Genomic DNA, 22,425 nt, shown 5'->3' with positions numbered 1-22,425 from the left:
CAGGGACAAGGGGATAATTCTGGTACAATAACTAGATGTAAAAAGGAGCTGGATAAATTTGACTGAAAATATTTGTATTTTTTTCTATAACAAGTATAATTAACTCTCATATTTCAAGTCATGAGCAGGGTCAGCATCCCTCAAACTTACCACATTGCACAATTGATGGCTGCTTATAGCTTCTACTAAAGCAGAGATTGACAATAATTTTTGATGGTGGGGCCACTCAAAGAATTTGGAAAGTGGTCGAGGGCCGCACTCTTCCATGATATTAATGGAGGAGATGCAGGGTCTGGAATGGAGGTTGGGTGCAGAAGGGAGCTTTGGGGTAAGGGACTGGGGTGCAGGAGGGAGATGGGATGAAGCAGGTGGTTGTGGCCTAGGGCAGGGATGCGGGGGTTTGGGATGTGACCTAGGCTAGGAGGGGATTGTGATCTGGGGCAGGAGATTGGGGTGCCAGATCTGGGAGGCGGTATGGGTGTAAGAGGGAGGACGACAGAGGATATGGGTATGTTGGGGGGGGGGGCAGAGTTAGGGTAGGAAAGGGCTGGGGTGCCAGAAGCAGGCTGTGGCCAAGAGACTTACTTGCCAGCTGCCAATCTTGCCTGCCTGCAAAGCTTAAAATGTTTTCCTTCCAGCCAGCCTGCCTGCTTTACTGGCCATGTGCTTCATGAATAACTGAGCTCAGAAGGGGGGGCGTGATTCTTCTTAGCTGCCTGTTATCCTAACAAGCATCTCCCATTGGCTGGTTTCTGCAAGAAACGGGTCAATGGGAATGTGCTGGGAGCTCCTAAAACTTCTCCCCTCCCCTCCAGTTTTAAAACAGAAATGGAACCGTTTAGCCGCATTTCTGTACAGTGCGTGGGGCTGCAGGGCAAGCAGGGGAGCCTGCCTAGGGCTCCCTGCTGCCTCTCCCAGGCCGGATCTGATGGCTTGGCTGGTCAGATCCAGCCCATAAGCCATATTTTGCCCAGGCCTGTAGTAGAGGCTATTTTTAGAGATCATATACCAGATGCAAAGTACATATGGACTGCTCTGGTAGAAAAGACGCATGTACTTTGAGTTATTGCACATCTTTTCTACTGTAGGGCATGTGTGTGTTTGCTCCAGATCACATTTGAGAGAGGTTTTTTTCCTTAGAAGAACCTATTGGGGCTGCATGAGAGCCCTTGGCTGCCTCACGCACAAGCATAAAGGACAGTGCTGCTCCAACTCCCTCAATTCCTTTCTGCTTCCTGTGATGGTTGTAGGAGGTCCTGATCTTGTGCAAGCCTCATCTTTAATGTCTTGTAGATAACTTGTTGTAGAATAGATTGGGTAGTTCAGCTTATCCTCATGTTTTTCTTTTAAAAGAAAAATAAGATTGTTTGACACAATGGTACCTGATGTTAATACCACAGTTATGCTTCATTCTCTGGACTTCAGCTACTATCACTCCTGTGGCATATTGGCAGTAGAAAAGGTTCAGAAAAGGGCAACGAAAATGATTAGGAGTTTGGAACAGGTCCCATCTGAAGAGAGATTAAAAAGACTTGGACTTTTCATCTAAGAGATTAAGGGGGAATATGATGGGTCTATAAAAGGGGGTCTATAAAATCATGACTGTTGTGGAAAAAAGTGAATAAGGAAAAGTTATTTACTTGTTCCCATAACATAAGAACTAGAGGGTCACCAAATGAAACTAATAGGCAGCAGGTTTAAAACAAACAAAAGGAAGTTTTTCTTTGCACAGCACACAGTCAACTTGTAGAACTCCTTGCCAGAGGATGTTGTGAAGACCAGGACTTTAACAGGGTTCAAAAAAGAACTAGATAAATTCATGGAGGTTAGGTCCATCTATGGCTATTAGCTAGGATGGGTAGAAATGGTGTCCCTAGCCTCTGTTTGTCAGAGGCTGGAAATTGATGACAGGGATCATTTCATGATTCCTTGTTCTGTTCACTCCCTCTGGGGCATCTGGCATTGGCCACTGTCAGTAGACAGGATACTGGACCAGATGGACCTTTGGTTTGACCCAGTATGGTTGTTCTTTTGTGGTCAACCAATTCTGACCTTAAGTCATTGGAGAAGGCTCACATTAATGATAGATGCAGGATTGAAAAGGGACGGGGCAGCCAGACTTAAGTATCTGCTATTGGAATTGGCACTCTACCTTCCATTGGAACCTTCTTGCTCATTCTGAGTATGGGGGTCAACCTTGCTCCTTCAGCCTTGGCTGTATTGAGAGATGGATCAGTTTCACTAATGCCTAGAAGTACTGCAAATCTTCTAAGGACTCTGTACTGAACACCATAAGACTGGAGGGAAAGACCTTCAAGCTCTACCTGGGTATGTCTACACTACCCCGCTAGTTCGAACTAGCGGGGGTAATGTAGTCATCCGCAGTTGCAAATGAAGCCCGGGATTTGAATTTCCCGGGCTTCATTTGCATGAAGCCGGCCGGCGCCATTTTTAAATGCCGGCTAGTTCGGACCCCGTGCCGCGCGGCTACACACGGCACGGACTAGCTAGTTCGGATTAGGCTTGGAGTCCGAACTAGCCGGCATTTAAAAATGGCGCCGGCCGGCTTCATGCAAATGAAGCCCGGGAAATTCAAATCCCGGGCTTCATTTGCAACTGCGGATGACTACATTACCCCCGCTAGTTCGAACTAGCGGGGTAGTGTAGACATACCCCCAAGGACTAGGAGCTGCACTCAAAATGAAAGGCACTTGCCAGAGAGAGCCTCAGAATGGGAGGTTTATTTATTCCAAAGCCCAGTTTAGGCCTTGTGAGATGACTCCCGATGTGCCAAGATCATTGTTGTCACCTCAGATTTCTGCACCACAAAATCAGAATGCTTTCCTGGTACCATCTATTCCTGAGACATTTGCGGCCCTCAAAATCTCTTGGTACCAGCTTCCATGCAATTCAAGATGCTCACTTGGCATTAGCACCAAAGGTCGTACCACATGGGATCATCAGATCTGACAATAAGCATACCAGTTACAATGGTACCATCTGAGGAAAGCTGCAGATGATCTCATGGGTATCTCTTTCTCCAGAATTTGTTCCAGCCTCTCCAGTACTGACGGAAGACAGATCATTCATGATCTCAGGAATCAGATTTTTCTTCAGATGTCTTCATTTTCACCAGGGCATGATGAAATGCATACTAGAATACTCAAGGACCTGGCTGAAGAGATAGCTGTGCCTTTAGCTATTATCTTTGAACAGTCATGGTGGGTGGTAGACATTTCAGAAGACTGGAAAAGGGCAAATATAGTGTCTATCCTTAAAAAAACCAAATAAGGACAACCCAGGGAATTGCAGACCAGTCAGCTTAACTTCTGTACCGGAAAAGAAACGGAGCAATTCATTGCAAAAATCTAGACCATAACGTGATAAGTAACAACATGGATTTGTCAAGAACAGATCACGTCAAACCAACCTGACAGAATAACAAGGTCTTGTAGAGAAAGGAGAAGTGATAGATATGGTATATCTCATTAACAAACTAGGAAAATACAACTTAGATGGAGCTACTATAAGGTGGATATATAACTGGTTAGATAACCATTCTCAGAGAGTAGTTATCAATAAATCAGTCATACTGGAAGGGTATAACGAGGGACGTTCCACAGGGATCAATTTGGGGCAGGTTCTATTCAGTATTCTTCTCTTAATAGGACAAGAAGCAATAGGCTTAACTAGCAGCAAGGAAGTTAAGGTTGGACATTAGGAAAAACTTCCTAATTGACAGAGTGATTAATTTCTGGAATAAATTACCTAGGAAAGTTGTGCAGTCTCCATCTTTGGAGATTTTTAAGAGTAGGTTAGACAAATAACTGTCAGGGATAGTCTAGATGGCGCTTGGTCCTGCCATGAGTGCTGGAGACTGGATTTGATGACCTCTTGAGGATCCTTCCAATTCTTTTATTCTGTGATTCTGAAGTGCATTTATGTTTGAGAAGTCTGTGTGCAGTGCCTACCCTTCTTCTTACCCCACCTTTCCAGCCCCCCGCTTTCAGCCTCAGTTCCAGCAGGGTGCATACTACACAGATCCTTACGCTGTCAAATTTGGACAAATGATCCTTCAACCCCTGTCAAATAGACTTCAGGTTCACCTCCAGTTGGGACTTCTGTGAATCACCAATAGTGCCATGAATGTGGACACGGTACTTGAGCTGAGGCCTCCCTGGTGTCAAGTAGAACAGGACAATTACCTTCTATGTCTGTCTTAGAATATTAGCCTTTTTTATAACCATCACGTAGTTGGCTCATTCAATTTGTGATAATGCCCAGATCCTTTTCACATTGTGTAGCCATACATTTGATTTTTCTTTAAATGAAGTATTTTGCACTTATTTTTATTGTTTCATTTAGCTATTTAAGATAAATTATCCAATTTGTCAAAGTTGTTGAAATTCTAATCATGCCTTCCAAAAGCTTGCAACTCCTACCAACTTAGGGTCATCTGTACATTTTCTAAGCATATATGCTACTCCGTTATCCGAGTCATTCATGAAAATATTGAAATGATTCTGAAACCAAGATCAACCCTGTAGAACCTCACTCAATGCTCCTTCCCAGTTAGACAGCAGATCATTGATAATTGCTCTACATTTGGTATTTCTACCTGTTGTGAAGCCACTTTATAGTGATTTTGTATAGATTGCATTTTGCTAGTTTATTTAGGAACTGTATCCAAAGCCTCACTAAAAGTCAATTTTTTTCCCTCCCATCCCTCAATCCAGCAAGCCAATAACCCAGTGAAAGAAGGAAATTAGGTTGATTTGATGTGATCTGTTTGAGAAATCAAAGTTGGTAATTCCTTATTAATCTAGGTGCTTACAAATAATGTACTCTATTAACTGTATGATCAGCCATAGACAATTTTATCCCTCCCGTCCCTCAATTCAGCAGTCCAATAACCCAGTGAAAGAAGGAAATAACTCACTAGAAGAATAAACTGGGATCGGTGTTGTCTCCCATTTGTATAGGAATGAGAGAATGCAAGGGAGTGTATGATTTATAGGTGTTCTGTGTAGTAGGAAACTTCTCATGCAGTACCCTGTGTCTGTTAGCTGAAGAAGCAGGAAATATTGTTTATCTAACCAAATTAGGATCAGTTGAGGGTAAAGATAAACACTAATGTGGTCATTGAGAACCTTTACAGCTTAAGTGGATTTAAGATTTGCTAAGGAGCACTATAAAAGGTGGCCACTTTTTAGGGTAACTTTGCCAAATACATGTACTTTATTAATACACTAGCTTGTAACGAGTATTTGTGCCATTTTTTTGCTTTCAAACTGTACAAATCTGGTAAAACATAAGTAAATCCTGTGATGTCAAGCCTTACAGGACTAGATTTATGTTGAAAAAAGTGGCTTAAAACAAAAATATCAAAGGGTATGTAAATCCGTAAACAAACAAAAACACAAAAAAGGAAGGCAAGACAAAATGGTTTTATGGCAAGATTCAAGAAGTCATTCAATCCACAGGAAATGTCTGTCAGAAAATTGAGATCCACCTTTCTTGTGAAGCCAATAAAAGGAACATAAACTACTATGGCATGTAAAATGATTAAAGGTTAAAAATGAAGAAAGCTGGAAGGGACTAAGAAGAACAAATATTAAGACATAAAAACAATACAAAATGCATTAAACAGATATTAAAAGCAGGAAACTCCTGAGGAAAAAAGTTTGACCTACTCAACTTCCATAATAGACAGGCAATTAAAAAGACGAAGTTGCAATGAAGCTAAATTATTTTTTTGTATCTGGCTTCACAATGCATATTCGGTGCTTTCATTTTAAGAAATAAAGATGAGACACTGCCAGACATTGAAATATCAAGAGTTGGTGCTTGAACAGGTAGATAACGAGGAAGGAACAAACTAGTAATAACATGATTGTTTAGTTGCAAGAATTCTGAAAGAACCTGAAAATGAAGTGGCTGAGCTTCTAACAAAAATATGCAGTCTCTCCTGGGACTCTGATACTTTCATACTGGATCAGACCAGCAGCACATCTGGTCCAGTGACCTGTAACTAGAACCAGATGTTTCAGAGTATGATGCCAAGAACTCTGTTTTGGGCACTTACGGAGCCCAGAGGGGAAAGTTTCATCCCACTTTGGCTATTGTTTGAAATTTCAACTGCGAAGTTTAACTTTGAATATTCTCAATAAGCATAGAGAAGTGTAATGCTTACTAAGATCTTGGCCTTCATGATTAAAAATTTGCTATTGTACAAAAGGTGTAGAGGGTAGTAAAATCTACTTTCAAAAGAATATTAAAGAATGAGAGAGAGAAAATGAACAGGAAAAAGGCAGATGTTTCAGAACATGATGTAAAAGAATATGGAAGCTAGGTGTTTACCTGCCAATCTGTCCTACAGGGGGTCTTACAAAAACAAAATTTATGAACTATTGGTTGAAATATTAAATATATTGTAAGGTGTTAAGAGGAGGGTAATTGACTAATTGCTTACTTGATACAAATTGTATCAGTACACAATTAGCCAATAAGGAGCCTCACTGCGACTCTGCAGTTTAAATGTAATAGGAGCTGGATATGAAGGCAGCTCAGCTTCTACTACATTTAAATGGCAGAGCTGCAGCAAGACTAGGTCTGGGACATGGTGCAAGCTGGGACTTAAGCGCAAGCCTACCCTGGGTGTCTCTTACTACATTTGAAAGGCAGAGCCGCAGCAGGGGTGGGTCAGAGGCAGCAGGGGGAGGCAGTGAGTAGTCAAGCAGTGACTAGACTACCCAATAAGCCTAAGTTTATTGAGTAGTTGCTTAATATATCAGATGTACAACATTTCTATGCCTAAGATTTTTCAGAAGTAACTGGTGAATTTAGGGTGCCCAATTTGACACACATTATGAGGACCTAATTTTCAGACAGTTATGAATACCCATCCTGTGAAAATGGGAACTCCTTGAGACGTTTTAAGTTGAACACCCAAAATCCCTTGTTACGTAGAAAATCTTCACCCAAGTTAACATTATTATAGAACCATTAAATTCTTGCTCACACTGCATGAACATATGGTCTTAATTGGCTATATTTATATTAAAATAGTTTGAAAACATTGTTTGACACGTGTGATCTGATTGCTTACATCTTTGCTAGGTTAACTTTCTTTTTCTGCATCTTTCAGTTAGAAGAGCTAATTGGGCGTTAAGATGTTTGTGCTGGAGGCAGTTGCGGAAAGTTACCAAAGCTTTGTTTGGCTTGACAGCAAAAAATGATAACTCACTAGCATGCCAAGTACTGAACCAACTGTTTGATGTAGGTTAGACATAATACAAATCCAAAGGCTCTTCATTGTATTTCAGAGACTGAAATTCCCTAGTGCTCTCAAGCTCTGCAGTTTAAACATTTCAGTACAGCTGTGTTCAGAAATGAGATTTTTAGAAAACATTTGGTGATTTTCACCTTGTAATAATTACCATTCCATGTCTCAGGTGGCAATGAATGTATATGAGCTGTCGTCTGCTGCTGGATTGCCATGTGAGATCGATCCCGCCTTGGTTGTAGCACTGTCTTCCCAAAAATCAGGTAACAAGTCATATAACCTTTGAAAAGTATATTTAGCTGACTCTTTTTGATGGAAAAAAATCGAGAAATGTGTGCAGATGTTTGCAGTAGTAGGCAAAAAGCTGTAGATGGATTATTGGTTCTTTGTATTGCCTGAATTGAGCCATGTATATTGCCAGGTGAATTTTCCTTTGAAACTTAAGCATTTGCTATGTAGACTGGAGTTTTGTGAGCTAACTGCATAGGGAAATGGGTAATAGGTGAAATGTGGATGAACGTGGTGATGCCTTTGGAAAAAACTGGATTCATTTAAGGAGAAAAAAATAGTGGGTTGTGTATTGAGACTAGCAGAAGGCAAATAGTTATTTTCTGATGCACAGTAACGATTAAATCCTTTCCTCTCTATTTGTAATGTTTAAAATGTCAGCGTTTCAGAAGCAGTTAATAAATCAATAATGAGAAATATATGAAGGTTGTGTTTCATGCAAACATTAACATGATGGCAGACAAAACATTTAAAACTATGCTTGTGAAAGCATCCAAGGCACGTTGTAATGATTTCAGATTTTACATCATTCATTTTAAAGGGCCTTTGCAAATCCTTCCTGTTCTCTAGGTTTTTTTTTTTTTTTTTTTTTTTTTTTTTTTTTTTTTTTTAAAGGGGTGTAAAAATAAATGAAATTCTCAAAGCTGTTTGGCAGATATTCATTTTGTTCCCTGTGTTTCTTAGCAAACACTTTATTATTCAACACAAAAGAAAAAGAAGGTGAAACAGTGGTAATACAAATCCATGAATACATCTTATTTGCTTTGTTGTTACTCGTGACTGGATATTTACAGTGTGTGAATGGTTAGATATCCTATCTAACTTGACTTTTTTCCATTTTCTCAGATATGGGTTGCTTTGGGGTGGGAAGAAACACATTTAAGTTCCTGAAGACATTTGTTACTATTATTTTAATATTAAATTATAAGTTGGGGTCAGGCTATCTGAATGGCTTTTTAAAATGTCATTAGTAAAGATTAATGTTTGTGTGATTCTGATATCGCTTCTCTTGGTGGTTCTAACAGCAGCTGACCAATGGGTTCAGCTGACCAATTCCCCCTCTTTCCCGTCTTCCATGCTGGGCTAAGACAAGCTCTCTACATGCTCTGGTTTCCCATAGCTCCTGATCCTTGTATGTAGACCCATGGGCAACCAGTGAAGCTCAGCGCACTGTCACTACCCAAGTGCTGGCTCCATAGCTTCTATTGGCTGGGAACCGCAACCAATGGGCGCTCCAGGGGCAGTGCGCAGAGCCTCCCTTGCTGCCCATGTGCCTCGGAGACCTGGTGGGTGCTTCCTGGGAGCCATGGTAAGCACCACTGGGCACCCAAACTCCATCTTGGAGCCTGTACCCCAAATGTCTGCCTCAGTATCAAGGCCCTCCCCCACCTCAAGCCCCTCATACCTGCAGATCTGTGGTTGTCTGCTTTATATCCATGACTACCCACATCCGTGAATACCATGTCTCATTTTTGCATATTTGGACACAGATTTTGTATCTAGAACCCTGCAAATTTGTGGGTGTCAAATCCACAGATCATTTATGAAGCTTTTGATGTGTATATCAATTTTGTATCCACGCAGAGCTCTAATCATCAGCTAGTCAATATATGCTATCCATTAATAGTGTGCTAGATACTGTAATTCACTTGACTTAACTTTCTAATCTCATGGCAAGGTGAAGCAATAATATTTTAGACAATGGAAAATAAATTATAACACTCAAAAAGGCACCTTTTCTTCAGTTGTCATTAGTAGCTTTGTTGCCTTCACTGAAGTTACTGTATTTACACCAGTATAACCCAAAAAACCAGAATTTGTCCTAAAAGCTTTTAATTATAGTGAATGCATAGTTTAGTAGCGACAGTAAGGAGGGATACTGCTTTTTCCTTATTCTTACCAAAAAAAACCCCCCAAAAACCATTTCCAGCCTATCATGAGTCTCTTGTTGCCAAGATTTTTTGCAGTAAATCTCTCCTTTCATGAAACCTGAGAGAGTGAATGCTGATGTTTGGCCTTATCACTTAGTCAGACAGCTTCTACGCTTGTCTCTTTGTCGTTGCAAATAAACTCTTGTCTTTTATTTTTAAATGGAAGGAGTTTCTTCTTATTTTCAGAAAATATTAGTCCAGAAGAAGAATATAAAATCGCCTGCCTCCTCATGGTCTTTGTGGCAGTCTCCTTGCCAACTTTGGCCAGTAATGTGATGTCTCAATATAGCCCTGCCATTGAAGGTACTATTTATCGAGTCTTGTTAAATTTTTGTATGAATATTTTCTTGCTGAAATATCCTGGTTATTAATCTTTCCAGTGGTTTTTCTCAATACTTGCTCTTTAGCGTGTTATCACATGTTTTATGGTGGATGGATCCAACAGTAAATTAGGTTGAATCTATATCCTGAGAGAAAAATTATTAGACATTTGTTTACCTTAATTTTGTTTTGAAGCAGTGATAAATTAAAACTTCACATTTTAAAGACATAGTTCTAGAATATGCTCTTTAGAAGTTACTCTCACATGAAGCAGATAACCTAAAACATCTTTTCTATTTTGATTAATCTGAGAATGTACATTGCTTAACATGTGTGGTGTTTTACTAACTTGTTAATTTACTACTGCTAGATTGGATTTGTGCCTATTCATATGACTTGATAGCTTAATATCTCAACTACTGAGAATAAAATTCTTTTTTTAAAATCTAGGAGTCATGAATTGTAAGTAGTATCTTCTAAGGAATCTTTTCTATTTTCCTTTCTTTTTTAAAAGAAAAAGATCTTTGTCTCAAGGAAATTCTTTGCTTGCAATCCACAAAAAATGTTTAGCGCTCTCTCAAACAAAACTAAGTTTAACAGCCGAGATTGTCAAAAGTGCTCCAACATACAAACAAATCATGTAATCACTTTTAATTAGTTCAGACTTTTGCCTTCAGTGCTATGTACTAAGGTCCAGATAGAAATATGTCGATTCTGTGTCTATTCACTTTGACCCACAGAGTTTTCTTTTTCTTGACCAAAATTTTCTCTGTATCTTGCACAGGACAAAGCTTAATTAACATAATATCTAGCTTCTCAACGATTTCCTTCCCAAGCTCTCTCAGAATTAGTAGAAGCAGCAGGGAAAGGTCAACATTTCAAAAGCTTTGAATACCAAATTAAAGAAAATATAGTATGCAATAATTTAGATCCACAGTATCCTGCTTCTCAAATCTTTGTGTGAATAACCGGCCACTTGTGTACTGCAACAATTAAGTGTGCAAACTAAGATTGCAGTTGCCATGCATTATTGCATACACACACATTTTTAGGGAAATTATATTTCAAGTTTCTGTTTAATTCTATGGTGTTAACTTCCTTGATGGGGGACATATTTTCTTTAATCTTCCGTGTATAGGTATGCATTGCAACTTTTAGATAGTAAATGTAAAGATATCAGCTCTGTACACACATATAATCCCAGAAAAGATGTATGTAGTGAACAGAAATTAAGTGTAGCATATTGATGAATTTACATGTCTACATCTTACTTAGATGAATAGGGAGAACAATTCATAGCCCTCAGAGCTATTGCTTCAGACTATCTGTAGAGCCCTGCAAATTTCTGAATGTATTCAGATATCCAGATCCGTGGGTGTGGATATCTGCATTTCATTTATTCAGCTGCAGATGCAAATTTTGTATGTGAAGGGCTCTAGCTGCAGATTTGGAAAGCCATATGTGTATTGCATTCCATTTTGGGAAGTTTTTCCAAAACTAGTAAGGGCCAGAAACTTTTTCCCAGATTAAATGTTCAGGGCAGAGGCAGGAGAGGGGAGCAGAAAGAGACGAGACAGACTAAGATCCAGTGATGGGAAGTGAGTCATGTTGTCAGGATCAATGTTGTAGCTGGGATCTCTGTAAGAGGGGTGGCATGTGTAGTTTTTATCATTTATTCAGGATGAACAGTACTTGTTACATTTTGACCAATAAATTACACTAGAAATTACCTTCTGTCACCAATTTCTCTTCCAATGGGAGCCTGACAGGAGCTCTGACAAGGAGTCAGGCAAAGCTGATGGCCTTCAGAGGAACCCCTTAAAGTGGGGAAACCCGGGAGTTGTGAATTTCCCAAACTCAACTGATCCTACTTAGAATGGAAAACTGCATGCATGAATACTGCGTATGTGTTGTTCCATCTCAAAAATGATATATTGGAATTGGAAAAGGTTCAGGAAAGGGCAGCAGAAATGATTAAGGGTATGGATTGGCTTCTGTATGAGGAGAGATTAATAAGGTTGGGACTTTTCAACTTGGAAAAGAGATGACTAAAGTGGGATATGATTGAGGTTTGTAAAATCATGACTGATGTAGAGAAAGTACATAAGGAAGTACTTTTTATTCCTCCTCCTTACACAAGTATTAGGGGCCACCAAATGAAATTAATAGGTAGCAAGTTTAAAACAAAACGAAGTATTTCTTCACACAACGCACAGTCCACTTATGGTACTCTTTGCTAGAGGATGTTGCAAAGGTCAAAACGATAACATCTAGTTCTTTTTTGAACACTAAGTTCATAGAGGACAGGTCCATCAGTGGCTGTTAGCCAGGATGGGCAGGGATGGTGTCCTAGGCTGTGTCTACTCTGGCATGAATTTCCGGAAATGCTTAAAATGGAATACTATTCCGTTTTCAGTTTTTCTGGAAAAGGAGCGTCTACATTGGCAGGCTGCTTTTCCAGAAAAGCCCTTTTTCCGGAAAAGCGTCTCTGGCCAATGTAGACGCGCTTTTCCAGAAAAGAGCCCCGATCGCCATTTTTGCGATCGGGGCTTTTTTCCGGAAAAGACTACTGGGCTGTCTACACTGGCCCTTTTCCGGAACAGTGTTCCGGAATAAGGACTTATGCCCGAGTGGGAGCAGAATAGTTTTTCCGGAATAGCGGCTGATTTTGTACAGTAGAGCATCATTGCTTTTCCGGAAATTCAAGGGCCAGTGTAGACAGCTCGCAGCTTATTCCAGAAAAGCGGCTGATTTTCCGGAATAAGTGACCCAGTGTAGACACAGCCCTAGTGTCTATTTGTCAGAAGCTGGGACTGGGTAACAGAGGAGGAATCACTTGATAATTATCTGTTCAGTCCATTCCTTCTGGGGCTCAAGGTCTTGGCCACTGTCTGAAGACAGCACACTGGGCTGTCTGTCCCAGGATGACCATTCTTATGTGCTGTGCTGTGCTGTGCTGTGCTGTGCTGTGCTGTATTAGTGTTGTTAAGCACTGGCAAATCCTGGAGACAGTAATAAAAGAAGTTATGGACTTGAACTAGCTTCAGTTCCCAAGGCAAGCAAAAGAAGGAAAAATGTTATTTCAAAAACATAGACTTCAAGATATTCCAGCCATATCGGAGTGTTTCCCATTAGTTTATCCAAACCCCAAGTCTCCTTCTCTATCTCCTAGCAGAGAGCCAGACTTCGATCTTTGCTCCTACTGACAGAAGACTGAGATCTTAATAACTACCCAAATCTCAAACTAATTGCCAGAGATTAGTTTTTCCTTAGGTTAGACCAGTCACCTGCTGACAGATGAACCAGAGAACATTCATGCTAGTTTCACAGTCAAATTTTCCTCCCTAGTTTGTCTTTACCACACTGCCTATTCACTTATTTCTCTTCAAAGAAGAGGGAATCCCTCTTGAGCTTGACATGCAAACTGTCAATTCTTCTTTGAGTGCTTGATTATGTCCATTCCACTTAGGTGTGCGCGCACGCCGCGTGCATGAGTTCTGGAAGCTTTTTACCCTTAGCAGTACCTGTTGGGCCAGCCGGAGCGCAACCTGGAGTGGTGCCGGTATAACCATGCATATATTCCACTGCTGGCCCCTCACCCCCTCAGTTTCTTCTTACTGCCCGTGACGGTTGTTGGAACGTTTTGCTTGCTATTGCAAGTGTGCCCTTAGCATTCTTATATCTTGTAAATAGTTCTTCATTGTTGTAGTTGTTGAGTTTCTGTTGCCAGAATAGTTGTTAGATAATTCGCCAGTTACCCTCCTTTTCTTCCCCCCGCCCCCGCAGGGGGTATGCCAGGGCCTCAGGGCTTCAAACCTTCCTGGTGCCATTCAAAGCCTATGCCCTGTGGTGACCCGCATAAGGAGTGCCTAAAGTGCCTGGGGGAAGGCCATCTGATGGATTCCTGCAAAATTTGTAAGTCCTTTAAGCTGAGGACTAAGCATGACTTGAGACTCAAGCTACTCCTGATGGAGTCGGCACTCCAACCCCCTGCACCAGAATTGGCACCTTCGGTGAGGACTGATACTGAGGCACTGATCCCAGTCCCTGGCACCTTCGCAAGAAGGTGCAAAGAGGGAGATCACCCTCGAGATGGGACCACGGGGCACGTCTGCAAGGGGGATGCCCAGAGGCTTCGTCTTCGGAACACCATCGACACAGGCGGAGCCCCACATGGGCAAGTAGCCCAGAGACCCAGGACCTATCCATGAAGACGGTCCTGCAGCCGTTAATCCTGGATACATTTCTGGCAGCCCAGGAGCTGATAGAACTCACGTCTTCACTGGGGCCAGCACCGCATGATATGGAAGTGCACTTGGGCCAAGATCTCCAGGGAATTAGGGCAACTCCAGCACCACCTTCGGTGCCACCTCCCCAGTCACCAGAATGTGGACTAGGTCCGGCACCGATTGCAATAATGGCACTGACTCCACCAGTGCAGGATCTGATGTGGGTCAGGACAGCCGCCCAACTGATGCCACCAGTGCCACATCCCCCGGCACCGGTGTCCTCGTCTATGCCCCTGTCGGCATCGCCACCACCGCACCAGGGGAAACTGTTGACTATGGCACAGCACAGCCAGCGCCATGGGCCAGAGTAATCTGTGGCACCGCCATGATCCACATCAGAATGCTCCTCTGAATCAGATTCGGAATTCTGTTGTGTAGGGCCTCATTGCGTCACTCTGCCAGCTCACAGAGCTCAAGGTCCTCGCACAGGTCGAGGTCCCAGCACAGATCCCAGTTTTGAAACCAGTCCCGCTCGTGGCACCGTTCGAGGAAGGCCAGTCCAACTACGGTGCAGTCATGGCGCCCTTTTGGACCCCCTGGGCAAACCACTAAACCCAGGGCCAGGGCCCTTCAAAGTCAGAATCGGTCGTGGCCTCGTCATACTCAGGCCATTGGGCTACCCTCTGAGACCCCACTTATGAGAGGCCCTGGGTCAGAGAGCAGAGCCAGCCCCCCGGAATTGGGTGGGGACTTGGCTCGTCCACCTCAGAAACCGCCCTACCCAGCTGCAGCCTGCTCAGCCTCTGCCAACTGTGCCGCAGAAGGACCACCTCCACAGAGGGACTCCTCGGACGAAGCCTTGGTGGACCCATCCGGCTATGCCAGCCATGGACATGTGAACACATCAGAACCTCCTCGGATGGCTGTCCCAAAACTTGGGGGTGCAGGCCGAGGAGGTCAAGGAGGGTGCGGATCCAATGGTGGGCATAATTACAGCTGATGCCCCAGCAAGGATTGCCCTTCCTCTCAACAAGTCAGTGGCAAAAATTACTAAAAGTCTCTGGCAAACTCCATACCACCGACTCAGAAAGGGGTTGAGAGGCAGTATTCTGTGCCACCATGGGGCATAAGCATCTATTCCTCCATCCATCACCTGTCTCAGTGGTGGTGCAGGCCGCGTGCCAAAGGGAGAGGCAGGGACAACTTGGTTCCACCCCTAAGAGTAAAGAACCTAAAAAGCTCGATTTCTTAGCGCGAAAGGCTTATGTGACATCTGGGCTCTAGCTGAGAACTGCAAACCAACAGGCAGTACTCAGCAGGTGCACATACAACCCTTGGGTGGCTGTCAATAAGTTTAAAGCCCAGCTCCTGCAGGGGTCCCAACAGGAATTTGCGGCACTGACAGAGGAAGAAAGGGTGGTCTCCAGGACGGCCCTTCAGGCTGCACTGGACTCAGCAGATTTGGTGGCACAATCTATGGCCACAAGAGCTCGTGGCTTCAGGTCTCTGGCATTCCCCCTGAATTCCAGATGACACTTCAGGATCTGTCCTTTGATAGGTTGGGGCTTTTTTTCAGAACAGATTGATAGCAAGCTGCACAGTCTTAAGGATTCTAGGGCAACGTTGAAGTCCCTAGGTATTCATATCCCCGCCCCACAGCATCACTTGCTGAACCTGAGACCGCAGAGGGCATACCAACAAGGATCCACAGATAGAGAAGTAGGGGGAATAATGCCAGAGGCCCCCAGGAGACACTCTCTTGCTCGGCCTCCGACCAGAACCAAGGGCCCCCGTATAAGTCCCAGGGCCAGAGGTCGGGCTTTTGAAGGTGCGCTCGATGATAAGAGTACCAGCCCCAGTGCTAGATCACCCCTTCTCAGACAGACTCCCCTTTTTATCGCTCTTGGAGTTCTATCACTTAGGACTGGTGGGTCCTCAGTATGGTGGCATGGGGATATTCTATCCCATTCCTCCCATCGCCTCCTTCCCACCCCCCTTCCCTGTCCCTCTTCTGGGACCCCTCTCAGAGTACCTTCTTCATCAGGAGGTGTCTTTGCTCCTGTCTTTGGGGGCGGTAGAAGAAGTTCCATTTGAGTTCAGGGGAAAGGGCTTTTTATTCCTGTTACTTCCTCATTCCAAAGTCTAAAGGGGGCCTTCGCCCCATCCTGGACCTCAACACCTTCATAAGGAAATCAAGGTTCAGGATGGTGACGCTAGCCTCCATTATCCCATCACTCGATCTAGGAGACCAATACGCCGCCCTCAATTTGAAGGATGCGTACTTTCACATTTCCATTGTCTCTCACCACAGAAAGTTCCTGCGTTTCTTAGTGTTTGGCTTGTCCACTGCTCCCAGGGTTTTCACCAAATGCATGGCAGTGGTAGTGGCCTTTTTAAAGAGGAAGGGCTTCATGTCTGCCCCTACCTGGATAACTGCACATCAGAGGTTGTTCCAGAGTCCAGGTACTGTTCCATATTGTGTTAGTCAAGCAAATCTTCTCTCAGCTGGGTCTCTTATTAAATTAAACCAAATTGACCCTCATACTCACTCAAGTAATCGAATTTCTGGGCGCAAGGTTAGACGCCATGATGGGGAGGCTCCATTCAAAGTTCATAAAGGACATTATTCAGTGCCTCCAGACGGCCTTTATGGACCATGGTGAGGCACTGCTTGAGACTACTGGGTCACATGATGGCATGCACTTACGTAGTACAATATGCCAGACTGCACCTCTGATCCCTTCAGGCTTGGGTCTACAGGCCAGCTCGCAATCACATCAGTGCTGTGGTTACCATCCCCCTGGAGGTCCTGTCAACATTGGACTGGTGGCTGAGGGAGAGCGAAGTGTGCTGTGGGGTCCTGTTTACCCAGCTCCCTCCCTCGATGCAGCTGGTGACAGATGCCTCCAATACCTGCTGGGGAGTCCACCTGGCAGACCTACAGACGCAAGGTATGTGGTCCAAGGTGGAGAGGATGTTACATATCAATATCAGAGAGCTGAGGGCGGTTTGTCTGGCCTGCCAGGCATTCCTCCCTCATCTGAGGGTCAGCTGTGTTTCTGTTCTGATGAACAACACAGCAGCGATGTATTATATCAACCAACAGGGTAGAGCTCGTTTCTGTAGGGGCTACCTTCTTCCCGGGGGGCCTGCAATACCCTAGCGGACCGCCTCATCAGGGCCTTCTCAGCGCACAAGTGATCTCTCAAGGAAGACGTGGTTCACCTTCTTTTCCACAGGTGGCAGACTCCCCTCCTAGACCTTTTTGCATCTGTCCAACAAGAAGTGTCCCCGGTTCTGTTCATACCGAGGGCATGGTCCAGGGTTGTTGGGGGATGCCCTAGCGATGCAGTGGCCAGTGGGCCTCCGATACACCTTCCTTCCCCCCTCCCATCCCTGTTCATGATGTGTTCCTGAGGGCCAAGAGGTACAAAGCAATGTTGATTCTCATAGCCCCAGCATGGCCCCACCAACACTATCAGTGGAGGACCCCGTTGCCCTCCTGCTTGTACCGGACCCATTGATGCAAGAGCTCAGCCAGGGCCTTCTATGTCACCCGAACCTACAGTCCCTCCACCTCACAGCTTGGAGGATCCATGGCTGTGTGGGGCAGGGCTCCTTTGTTCAGATCCTGTGAGGTGGGTGGTGATGGAGAGTAGGAAACCCTCCACCAGGGTGACCTATCAGGCCAAATGGAAGAGGTTTTCAGCTTGGGTTGTTCAGAAAGGTGGGGACCCTGTGTGAGCCCCATCCCCCTAATCTTAGACTACCTCCTTGGCCTCAGGCAACAAGGATTGTCCACCTCAGTGAGGGTACACCTAGCAGCCATTGCGGCCTTTCACCAGTGACAAGGAGGGGACCCACGCCATATCATCAAGCATTTTCTGAAGGGTTTGAATAGGTTTTATCCACAGGTTAGGCAGCCTATTCCCTAGTGAGAACTAAACTTGGTGCTCCGGGGACTCGTGGGCCCCATTTGAGCCATTGGCTACATGTTCTCTCTCTCACCTATCTTTTTTAGTGGCTATCTTCTCAGCTAGGAGGGTATCTGAGTTGCGAGCTCTCTTTGGAGTTGCAATATATGGTGTTTTCTAAGGACAAGGTGATTCTATGTCCGTACTTCACCTTTCTACCTGAAGTAGGGTCCCTGTTCCTATGTCTCAGGAGATTTTTCTGCCGTTTTTTTTTATCTGAAGCCGCATGCAGATATGTGAGAGCACGCACTCCACACACTAGACTTTAGAAGGGCTCTTGCCTTTGATTTAGAAAGAACGAGACAGTTTCGTAGATCCACTCTGCTCTTCTTCTCTATAGCAGACAGAAAGAATGGGCTTCCAGTGTCAGCTAAGTGCCTGTCCTCATGGATCACAGCATGCATCAGGGCATTCTATGTAAAGGGGAAATCGGTTCCACGTCTCACGGCCCACTCTACCCAGGCCTCCTCGATGGCATTCCTAGCCCAGGTGCCAATCATAGACATTTGTAGAGCGGCCACATGGTCTTCAGTCCATACTTACACCAACCATTACACAATTACGCAACAGGCTAGACAGGACGTAGCTGCTGGTAGGGCAGTGCTGCCATCTGATTCCTCTTACCTTCCTCCGTGGGTATGGCTTGGGAGTCACCTAAATGGAATGGACATAAGCAAGCACTTGAAGAAGAAAAGACAGTTACTTACCTCGTAACTGTTGTTCTTCGAAATGTTGCTTATGTCCATTCCAATCCTGTCCACCTCCCCTTTGTCAGAATGTTCAGCAAGAAGAAACTGAGGGGGTTGGGGACCATCAGGGGAATATGTGCACAGCTATACCGGCGCCACTCCAGGGGCTCCCCTGCTGGCCCAACAGGTACTGCTAAAAAGCTTCCAGGACTCATGCATGCAGCGCGTGCACACACCTAAGCAGAATGGACCTAAGCAATAGATCTCAAAGAACAGCAGTTACGAGGTAAATAACTCTCTTCTCCAAAAGCTATTCCTGGGGTTCACCCATCAAAGCAGAACTATGAGAATTACTGACATTGTTTTGGAGGACAGGCTATTTTACACACAAGTTGGAGGGGAAACCCTATCCTAGACCGGTTTCCCCTCCAACCTGTGTAAAATCCAGATTCTGAATGGAGGTCCTTCCCCTGCTTTATTCAAGAAATCTCTCTTTTGCCCTACAGCCACCACATGGAAAATCAATACATTCTGTGCCCATTGAACCTGAAAGACGTACGTGTGTGTGCGTGCGACTGAATGCCAGCTAATGACAAAATCTTTCATTTTTGTAGAAACTTAAGTACCTTTCCAGTATATATGTTCCCTTCATTCCAAAAGTCTCTGGGATCTTTGCCAAGCATTGGGATAACCATAGAGGGAGGGGATTTTAATTTTTCACTACCTGTATGATCTTATGTTCAATCCATATACTATTTAAACACTGAAATTGTCTCACCTTGTGATTTTTTTAATGTCCCTTGCCACTGCTGCATTAGACAGGCCTTTGCAATAAACATCTGCTATTCTTAGTACATTACATGTGACTTACCTGCAACATGGGAGTAAAATATAATAGTGTATTTCATTGTATTAATTTTAAGCATGCTCCCTTTATAAGCTCTTTACTGATTGTGGCCCTGAGGTCCAAAGCCCTCAGCACAATTGGTAGCCCATTTCAAGTTAGGTCACTGCAAACCATGACTCTGTTCCAGTTATGAAACATGCTCCTGTCGGCTACAACTTTCAAAGATTCATTTAGTTTTGAGAAGGGTTGCTAAAGTAATAACACGTTTGTGTTTTGTTTAGGGCACTGCAACAACATTCATTGCTTGGCCAAAGCTATCAACCAGATTGCTGCAGCTTTATTTACCATCCACAAGGGAAGCATCGAAGACCGCCTTAAAGAATTTTTGGCTGTACGTACAGTTTGATAATCAGAGTTGATTGCTATAAAACTCAGCCTCAAATCAAAACAAAACTTATCTCTGTTGCAACTCAAACTGTTTTAGATGTAAAGTGGTCACCATTAAAGCCTTCAACAAATTAATCATTAGGGTTGGGTGAAAAATTTGGGGTGAAAATTTTGGGGGTGAATGATTTCATTACCAAAAATGCCAGTTTGGTGCATTTGTAACCAAATCGTCCCAATAGTTGTAGATGGAAAACAGTTGTTCAGAGTCAGTGGGGGTGGGGGGAGTTTGCACCCTGCATCTCCTCCTCTCCCCCTCCCCCCCCATCAACTTCAGTCAAGTGCCTAAGGCACTGGGATCTCAGAGATGCAGGTTTGAATTGCCATTCTGGAGCAGGGATTTTAAATCAGATTTCCCACATCCCAGGTAAGCATCCTAACCACTAGACTATAGGCTAATCACCTCCAAGGTGAATGCCTTAATAACTAGGCTAGAATCATCCTCACATTCTCTTTGGGGCAATGGCTATTTAAAAATTTGTACAAAATGGAACAGTTTCCACAGGATTAATTGAGAGCAACATGTAGCTTGAGGGAGAGATTTTTGTCTCTGCTCCAGAGTGGGAATTCACACGGGGGTGTTCCAGATCCTGAGCAAAGTACCTAACCTTTGGGCCAAAGATTATTAAGGTACTCCTATGTACATGGGTGTATGTTTGCTGGTCCTGAAATTAACTTTTCCAATTTGCTGACAAATTTCATATGTTTTAGGAATCAAAACTAGTTCTCCCTGACTTTTCAATTTGCTGCCAAACAAAACAAAATTCATTTTTTGCCCAGCTTTGCTAGTCATAAGTATTTCTTGAAGAGCTAAATCTTTCTATTGAATTTTGTGTTAAGAGTAGGTGGTTGTACTTTATTCTTAAGAACTTAATTTCTGATTTAGCATTCTTCAGATATTTTAAAAATTCAGATAGAAAATGTAATTTTAAGGAATTAACTGCTTTACTCTATCTTATATTTAAACTAGTTATAAATTGTCTTAATTTTGATACACAGAATGCAAATGTATATTACAAAGACTTAGATATTTATGGATTAAATGTATAATATTACAAGAGGTGGGTAAACATAGGTCAGTGGATAGTAAAACATGAGCCTAAAATTCTTGAAGCATTTTTGTGGTGTAATATTTGTGCTTGAATGTAGAATGTGCATGTTAATATATGTTAAAAATAGAATACATGATCTCTTATATTGTAATGCAAGATTGGAAAGAGTTACGTATATTGTTTGGGAAATCTGTGTTTAGATTTGGTTTGCAGCTTCCTCTTATTCTAACTTAAAGGAAGGTCAAGTTATGGTTGTGCCAAGAAAATGGAAAGTGGCAGGAATGATACCGTGTACCATAACATGGAAAGGGAGGAGGCAGGAGGGACAGAAAGAGGAGGGACATGATATTGAGAGTGGCCCCTGGGGGCAGTGAGCGCAAGGGAGAGGTATATGTACTGTGGCCACTAAGAGGCAGCCACACCACCAAGAGAGTGCTTGGGGCTGTGCTATCTTGCCTTCCCCAAGACCAGGTAAGGAGCCTCCCTACCCCCAACTCTTCCACCCACCCTCTGCTGGCCCTTGGCTACAGCACCAGAAGGGACAGGAAGGCCTGTGCTGGCTGGGAAGAGACAGAAGGCCCATGGTGGTCTCCTGCTAGATGGGAGACCTCCCCCCCGCCACCCTGAGATTCTCGTTCCCCAACCCTCGCTCTCCCATGCCCCCATCCTCCCACACACACATATACTCAAGGCTCTGCCCCGAAGGACCCGGGCAGTGTCCGGTTAAGTCTTTTAGCTAAACTTATTTTTGTGTGAATTTGGGAAGGTGGGAATTTGTCTTTATCTTCAGCAGTTAGAAGTGTACAGTGAGCAGTGCTTTTTGCAAAAGATTTCTCACTTCAGGTAATGCATTGTTACTTTGTGGAAGAAAAAATCATCTTAATCCCTTGATTTGGCTAATTTTGTTTGCTACAACTTCTGGTAGCAAAAGTTTTGTGTAATATAAAAATATTTTTCATGCAAGTATTTCATTTTTGATCATGTATATTCTTTGACTGCTGAGAATATAATTAAAAAATGGTAGTCACTGACATTTAATTCAATTTGGTGTAATCCAGTTTCTTTCAATAGTTTTTTTTCGTGGTTAGCCTGAGAATTGTCTTCTGATTAAAGAAATGTACTAAATAACCTAATTGCTCTTTACTCATTGAAATTAAGTATAGGGATCTTCTAAAAAATATTTTGAAATGTGAATACTATCACCTTAGATTAAAAATAGACATTTTTTTCCTTCTGGCAAGTTATTTCAAATTTTTTTTTTTTTTGTCCTTAAGAATATTTTAAAGTGAAATTTCCCAACTCAGAAACTTAGATTTGTGAACAGGTACTAGACATGGGGCTGCTACGTCATTGGCATGAAGTAAA

The 22,425-nt window shown here is 43.3% G+C and overlaps 1 protein-coding gene across 2 annotated transcripts in view; it reads left to right on the top strand.

Moving 5' to 3' along the window:
* The window catches only part of NCKAP1 (NCK associated protein 1), a 123,621-nt gene that overhangs the window by 99,130 nt on the left and 2,066 nt on the right, over positions 1–22,425 (top strand). For both annotated transcript variants that reach the window (XM_075933759.1, XM_075933760.1), the window contains exons 27-29: positions 7,455–7,548; positions 9,691–9,807; positions 19,846–19,955. In XM_075933759.1, the coding sequence (XP_075789874.1) occupies positions 7,455–7,548; positions 9,691–9,807; positions 19,846–19,955 (321 nt within the window). The remainder of the gene's footprint in view (positions 1–7,454; positions 7,549–9,690; positions 9,808–19,845; positions 19,956–22,425) is intronic.

Source organism: Pelodiscus sinensis, chromosome 7, assembly GCF_049634645.1.
Source record: "Pelodiscus sinensis isolate JC-2024 chromosome 7, ASM4963464v1, whole genome shotgun sequence".
Taxonomy (NCBI): Eukaryota; Metazoa; Chordata; order Testudines; family Trionychidae; genus Pelodiscus; species Pelodiscus sinensis.
Note: the sequence above shows the minus strand (reverse complement) of the source record. Positions and strands in the feature narration are given on the sequence as shown.